The sequence below is a fragment of the Sinohyriopsis cumingii genome, chromosome 1 (assembly GCF_028554795.1).
Source record: "Sinohyriopsis cumingii isolate HCF-2022 chromosome 1, ASM2855479v2, whole genome shotgun sequence".
In the NCBI taxonomy this organism is placed as follows: domain Eukaryota; kingdom Metazoa; phylum Mollusca; class Bivalvia; order Unionida; family Unionidae; genus Sinohyriopsis; species Sinohyriopsis cumingii.
The window spans coordinates 50240545-50247607 of record NC_142961.1 but is presented as its reverse complement, the minus strand read 5'-3'; the positions used below and the strand labels follow the sequence as shown (position 1 = coordinate 50247607).

Genomic DNA, 7063 nt, shown 5'->3' with positions numbered 1-7063 from the left:
GCAAAATATGGCTCTGCAACGTCGATGTCTATGCAATACATGATTGTTTAACTTTTAGTTTAGTTCACAAATGAATTTAATATGTCCGTGAGATTTCATAGGTCACAATATTAATGACAGTTTCTGAGACACACAAAAATTTGTAGATCCCTAAGGTATTAAACTCGATGTTTTAACAGAGACACACCATTATAAGTATGTTCTAGTCTGGTACTGGTACATTTGTATTAGCTACTTCAAAAGGGGTGGACATATTCCGCTTGATTATCACCAGAAGTTGGAGAAAAAAAATCGCATATTGCATTGATTCTGACGCTCCAAACGTCATTTTTTCATCCATGAAACAGAAAGATGCGATAAAGTCGCCACTGGATGCAGGTTAAGCGCACTATAAAAGATTCTAATTTCATATATTTAACAAAAAGGAAAGTAGATAACTACACTTTGTAACTAACTTAGATAATACTCTATATACTGCGAAGTCCTCCCTCTCTCTCTCCCACTCCTCTTTTTTGAGAATAGAATAATCAACATTAACCTTAAACCCCTGTCGAAAATAGAGCGTGTTGTTAAGTTTCTATTTTTCTTCAGTTGACGTTCTTCAAAATTAATAAATTTTGTTTTATTCATCTTCTCTATTTCATTGTCTTTAACACATTGGTGGATCCCTGCACTTTTGGTATTCAGGGTGTCAATTCGCAAAGAGAAGTAGGCGTGCTATACAACAAGGTGCTATAACTTCACCAATGATGGCAAGCAATTCAACCCCCTTCCAACCCCTCAATTCTCTCGGTTACAACCAATTTATTATCATTATAAAGCTGCACACCATCTATCTAGAATCGATCTATGTGACATTAAATTTAAATTCAATGTCACATAGATAGATAGATAGATAGATAGATAGATAGATAGATATATAGATAGATAGATAGATCTGTGTGTGTAGCAAACCAAAGATATATAATTTTATATACATTTTATTACAAATAATTAAAAACATGAACACATTTTTGTCTATACCACGTATTTTTTTCTAGTTCATATTTTAGTTGGTAATTCAAGGTAATAAAATTACATTAAATAATAGTTCTTTCCACAGTTAGTCTCCATTTAAATTCAAGTCACAAAAATAACTACCTATTGGTATTGATCCGCAGACAAACAGACAGACAATCATGGATTACATCATAGACTGCTAATGTGTTAGTTTTCAAAACTTTAAGATTTAAAGATAAGCAATTTACTTTAAAGTTGACTGCTAAACGGGTAAGTATTCAGTGCAAACTAACAATCATTCCAATTAATGAATGACACTTTAAGTCTCACTGCATTAAAACGTCGATCAAATGATGTGTCTTTAACCATTTAAAAAATCACCCCACCCCCCATGATTACTTTATAATTGTTGGTTTAAAAAGTCTCGTTTTTATGGGTTCTTATGAACAACAGTACCATAAACGGTACATTGTACGCCCGTGTATTATATTTACTTCTTTTATGTAAATCCTCCTTTCGTCGGTCGGATACTTGACCTTTCGAATCCGAAATCAATAGGTCTTCCTTGAAATAAATGCAAGCTATCCACAACATCAAGCTGAGGTAGAAGACATAGAATTCGTCAGGTCTGCGGAAACAACTTTTTCTTTCAGTCTCGGTGGCCATGACCTTTGGTTTTATTTATACCAAATCGAAAGGTACATTTACTACTTCAAAGGCAAGCCGTCAGCAGAGTCAGGTAATGCCACAAGGGATAGAACTTTAGTTACTTTGTGAAAATCGTTTTCCTTCATGCATCCTTTCAGCCTTTGACTATTCAACCCCAGATCAAGATGTGTCTACCTTGTCTTAAATGCAAGCCACCTACAAATTTCAGTTAAAGCACGTGGTACAGAACTGAAATAGTTTTATGGATATGGATATTGTTTTTCCTTCTTTCAGTCTCTGTAAACTTGACCTTTTGACCCCAAAATGAAAAGATGTCTTCATTGTCTCAAATGCAAGTCCTACACAAAGTTGTATGAATCAAGGATGTGATAAAGCACTCAGGATTCAGACATATCACACACACACACACACACACACACGAACGTGCTTTTGATGGTAATGCCTGCGAACTTAAGACTTAATACAGCGACGCATATAATACAATAGTTCTCCGGTAGGAAAAAAGGACTTTAGTTGGAATCTTGTCCTTTATTCCCTAGAAGAGAGGACCCGAGAACAACAGGTCCGTCCAAGGAATACAATTCAGACCGTCAGCTAGGAACAGTGAAGTGTCTGCCTTTGCAGCCCATTGCTATCATTTAGGTTTCGTGTCTATTTCAACTTTTTTAATCATTGTTTCTGAATATGGGTTTACTGGCTCAAATAAATCAGTCAGAGAGCAAAAAAGATGTAATATGGTGTTATCACATTTGTCATCGTTTACGTTCAAAATTGCGTCAAGTTTTCTCGAAATCCTCGGACTTGGCTGATTTTTGTTGGAGTTGGTGACGTTGTGAACACGACGGCAAATCTATGACGTCCTCATTAGTCCTGTTGAGAGACTGTTCACTGTCCGTCAAATTGTGTGTGCTATCATACATTGTTTCACAACTACTGTTATACATAAACTGTGTTTTCACTTCTGCTATACGTTCATTTAGAGTCAACAGCTGTTCCATCAGACTCAAATCCTGATCCATTAATTCAGCCTGAAAAAGAAAAGAAATAGACTAATTTGTTGTTAATCTTCAAGTTATTGATCATTAAGATGAAAGCATTCAAGTTTACGGGGGGGGGGGGCCACGTGAAATTTCTTATCTCATCCCTTCCATTATAACGGTGTATAATTTCCCCACCATAAAAGTTTCACTACATGCTTAATCACTATGCACATACAAAGTAATAATTTTACTTTTCACTACCAAGCTAAGAAATAGTTAATCATCAATCAAATTTTCGATTCCAAATATTTAGACTGTTCAGACAAACAAAATACCAAAGTTCTTGAACCAAATAAGCAAGATAAACCACATAAAAAGTGTTAATAATATATTATCAATGAAGGGTATAAATTTTCACTTCCACGTATGTATGGCTTCGTATTTAATTACTGCCAAACGTGGTTATGGCGCCGTGCCCTGTCTCGCACTATTATTAGGCACTCTTTCTACAAAACATTCATTAAAATTAGAGATTCAGTGCTTTGTTTTACTGATCTGGGTTTCGATTATAGTTTACTTGACAGAAGAACTATTTCCGATTGACACACATTTGTCACAATGACAATAATAAAAGTCAAAAGTTCGTTCTCATCTAGTGATTATCCGTCATTCGATGCCAAAAATGACTTCATTGCGTAGGACGGTTGAAAGACTCTCTAAACAAATTCCTTAAAAACACAACAAGAAATTAAATACAATGTAGTTGAGAGAGTCGATTGCGTGGCTACTTGGAATGGGGGTGGGTGTATTCCTTGGTTCTTCTGGTGAATTGTTATTGTTATTGTTGTAGGGTTTAACGCCATTTTTCAGCACAAGATAGGCTATACATGGCGGCCAGTATAAATGGTGGAGGAAGAACCCGGGAAAACCCCGGAAAGAACCACCGACCCACGAGAAGCTACTGGCAAGCTTTCTCACATAACCACATTAGCCGAATCCGAGACTCGAACTCACGCAGACAGAGGTGAGATGGCAGTGATCCGTAACGGTGAGCGCTTTAGACCACTCGGCCACTCGGGGCCCCCTCTCTTCTGGTGAATATTATAATAAATTTCATCCATCAATGACCGTCCTTTGTCCAAATTTTCCTCACATTCGGCCTCATGTATGCTGTTTTATTAATCTGCTGGTATTTTTATATTTCTGTAGTATACTAGTATTTTTAATACCAAGTGACAAACGACAAAACCAGTAGACGCACACTATTATATAGGAGTTCCTGTCTCTTGTAAAGACTTGTCATGCATATCACTTAGATGAAAATAACAATGTAAAATGTGTGTTTTTACTCTTTGTAACAAAACACAAAAATTTGTCAGAATCTGAATGAAACAATAGGCACGGTGTAATGCAGTGGTAAAAAGGAACCCTTCATCATAGGAATTGTATAATAGCACAAAGTGGAAGTGTGAGATACACGACACAACATATTCAGATACTTAAACATGTACCATGCTAGCCATATATAAAGCTATCTACCGAAATAAAAAATGTATGCTGACTATTTTTACGTAGCTTTAACATTTTTTCAGTCATATCGCTATGATGTCTGCAGTGTGGCAGCTTATAGCGATGTCTAGTACTGGAGCATCATGTCGCAGACATGTAGCATGATGTCCCACCGTCACTATCCTGACACCAGGCCAACCAGTCCTAGCACTAACTTCTTAATGCTGAATGCCAAAAGAGGCAGCTGCTAGTACCATTTTTATACGTCTTTGATATGACTCGGCCGGTATTAGAACCCGCGACCTCCCACATAGAAGGCAGACGCTCTAACTATTTAGGCCACCGTAGCAATAATAATAATAATAATAATAATAATAACCGTTATCCTCGCCTTCACCAATAGCTACATCAATAATTAAGTATAGAAACGACTATAATTTAATTTTCTATCGTCAGATCAACAGGAACATTTCGAAAAACAGTAGCAACTACAACGACGAATATGACAAACAAACAAAATACCATTTCATTCCTCAGTCTTTCCATAGCCCTGTCGAGACTAGTCTTTTTCGTGCCCCCGCGAGATTGACCAGGCTGTTTTTGTGTACGCCTATGGACCAGCTGTTTGAATTCCGCTGTCGCCTTCACCCTGTTGAGGTAAAACTCTCGACAGCTGTTTGACAGGTTAATCGCCGCCTCGTAATCATCAAGGATTTCTGGGTTGTCCATTTCTTCATCCATAGCATCAACTGTGCTAGACTGTATCTTCCTGATATGTTTCTTACTACGACCTCTAACTGGTAGTGTTGTCTTTTTCTCGTCAAATCACTTTGTTGGAAATCCTCAAGTAGATTATTTTGTGAAGACGACCTTCTCGTGTGTTATATGTTTTGCCTCCTTTCAAAAGTCAAAGGGTTTTTGAGATCCCTTTCTGGTTCTAGTTTTCTTCACCCAGTTTTGTACGAATCTTGTTCACAACTCTCCCGCTGTCAAAGATTATGAAATTCGCATTGAAATAATAATCTCCTATTGATGACGATTTTTTTTATGGTGAACGTAAAGGTTTCATAGAGTCTTGACAGAGACCCTGTTCTCTTTTGCCGGTGTAATATTTCAACTCCAAACGATGGAAGTTACACTTACTGCTTCGAGTTTGTTTACATGCGGCTAATTTCTTTGAATCTAAATGAAGTTCTTTCTTTCATACGTATCAGATCTTGTCAATATTAACGTCGCACTTCATTTTGTACACATAAGAAAATATCTCTGAAACATATTTCTTCACTTTTCATTTGTACACGTATCCAAATCTATATGACTGTGAATAACAATACATTTTGCTTGTATAAACAATATGTAATATTGGAAAGTAAAATCATGTTACTCTCAAAAGCAATGTTATGTTTGTGCCAAACATTGTTCTATGCAAGGGTTTATCAATGAATACCTGAAACACATGCCATGGTGCGAAACAGTGACTCTACACAAACAACGATGAAAGTAAAACGATATCACCATGGACAGTATACAACCCACGGTATATGACAACATTACAATATTATGAAAGGATATGGGTGTTAAGTCATTACCGTGGCGATGATACCTACACACGTTTGTGGTTTGGTATGTCTTACTCACCTGGAGATTTCATATTTTGTAATGGAACTGTCACAGAATGACTAAGTAACAACACTTAATCTGCTTTATTACAGTTAGATTGAACTGATCACGACAGAATAAGACACAATTTACAGCGACTTGTTGTAATATAATATAAGAGCACAATTTCACGTAGAACTGTTCACATGAGAGTGGATGGCTTCAAAAAGAATCCATCGTCGGTCACTGTACTTTTACTAGTGCCTGTCAATGCGAAATCATACGGTCAGATACAATGTATTGTTTAAAAACTGTAAAGAAAATACAATTACTTCGAGACACCAATATTTTATATAATTTTGTTGTAATTTATAATAAATACAATGTGAAGCAAATCTATTCAGGAGAAGTCAATTAGGTTTTAAACCTGGTTGCTCTGTAAAACAAACGTTTGTTCGATAATGCCTTGCTGTCATCTTTGATCACAGTGTGTCTGGAGAACCTCAAATGGGTAAATTAGTCTAATCACACCTGTTGCTATGGATACGACACCAAACAACAGATAATGGGATGCTACCAGAATTCATAAAAATTAAACAGATCGTGTAATAGGTGATATTCTTCTAAGGTTTAAATATACTTCATACAAATGGTTCTGGAGAAGTGTTCACAAATAAAATGAACATCAGGTTACTATGGGAACCAGATGAACCCAAATTTGCTAGGCAGGGCAAATCAGGGAAATCTGAATTTCTGGAGAAGAGATATAATTTAAAAGTCAAAATGTAGTCAACAATAACAGAGCTCAACTCTGCTGTCATCTGTCTCCATTGTAAACGTTGTCATGCAGTAAATAAATTCAGACGAAAGTGATCTTGGCTCTAGTTCTAACTAAACATGTTTTTGCAATCTTTTATCTTACATTTGAACCTTTAATCACTTTTATAAAAATTATTTTTAATTGTCACAATATGGCCAGTATTATGCGAAGTCATGTCCACATACATACTGTGACAGGACATAAAAGAATAAAAAGATCATACTTTACTATCGTATCAAGTAGACGTAATAAGTTGATAAGAAACTGATTTAGGTTGTTCATGTGTTATTTGTATACAAAAAATCATTGTTCTTTAAACTCTGCTGAATAGCTATAATCAATGTCGAACACCTACACGCCAGGTATTAATGTGTCTTAGTCACAGGCTGTGGGTAAATCTAAAAATGACAGCCAGTAGAACTTAGTTCATGCATCGATAATTGCATGGATATGATTACAGGTGAGGCCCCACATCAAAAGAATGCAG

At 36.2% G+C, this 7063-nt stretch overlaps 1 protein-coding gene across 1 annotated transcript; it reads right to left on the bottom strand.

Moving 5' to 3' along the window:
• Window positions 1-964: 964 nt before the first annotated feature.
• Window positions 965-5531, bottom strand: LOC149806848 (uncharacterized). The gene is made up of 2 exons (XM_089979744.1): window positions 4680-5531; window positions 965-2696 (listed from the first exon to the last, which is right to left on the bottom strand). The coding sequence occupies exons 1-2, from the start codon at window positions 4896-4898 to the stop codon at window positions 2445-2447; spliced, it is 471 nt and encodes a 156-aa protein (XP_089835870.1). The 5' UTR covers window positions 4899-5531; the 3' UTR covers window positions 965-2444.
• Window positions 5532-7063: the final 1532 nt, after the last annotated feature.

Coding starts and splice junctions, on each gene's coding strand:
- LOC149806848 (XM_089979744.1), bottom strand. CDS start 4,898: ATGGATGAAGAAATGGACAACCCAGAAATCCTTGATGATTACGAGGCG. Junction 2,697..4,679: donor AAAGACTGAGGAATGAAATG/GTATTTTGTTTG, acceptor TTTCTTTTTCAG/GCTGAATTAATGGATCAGGA.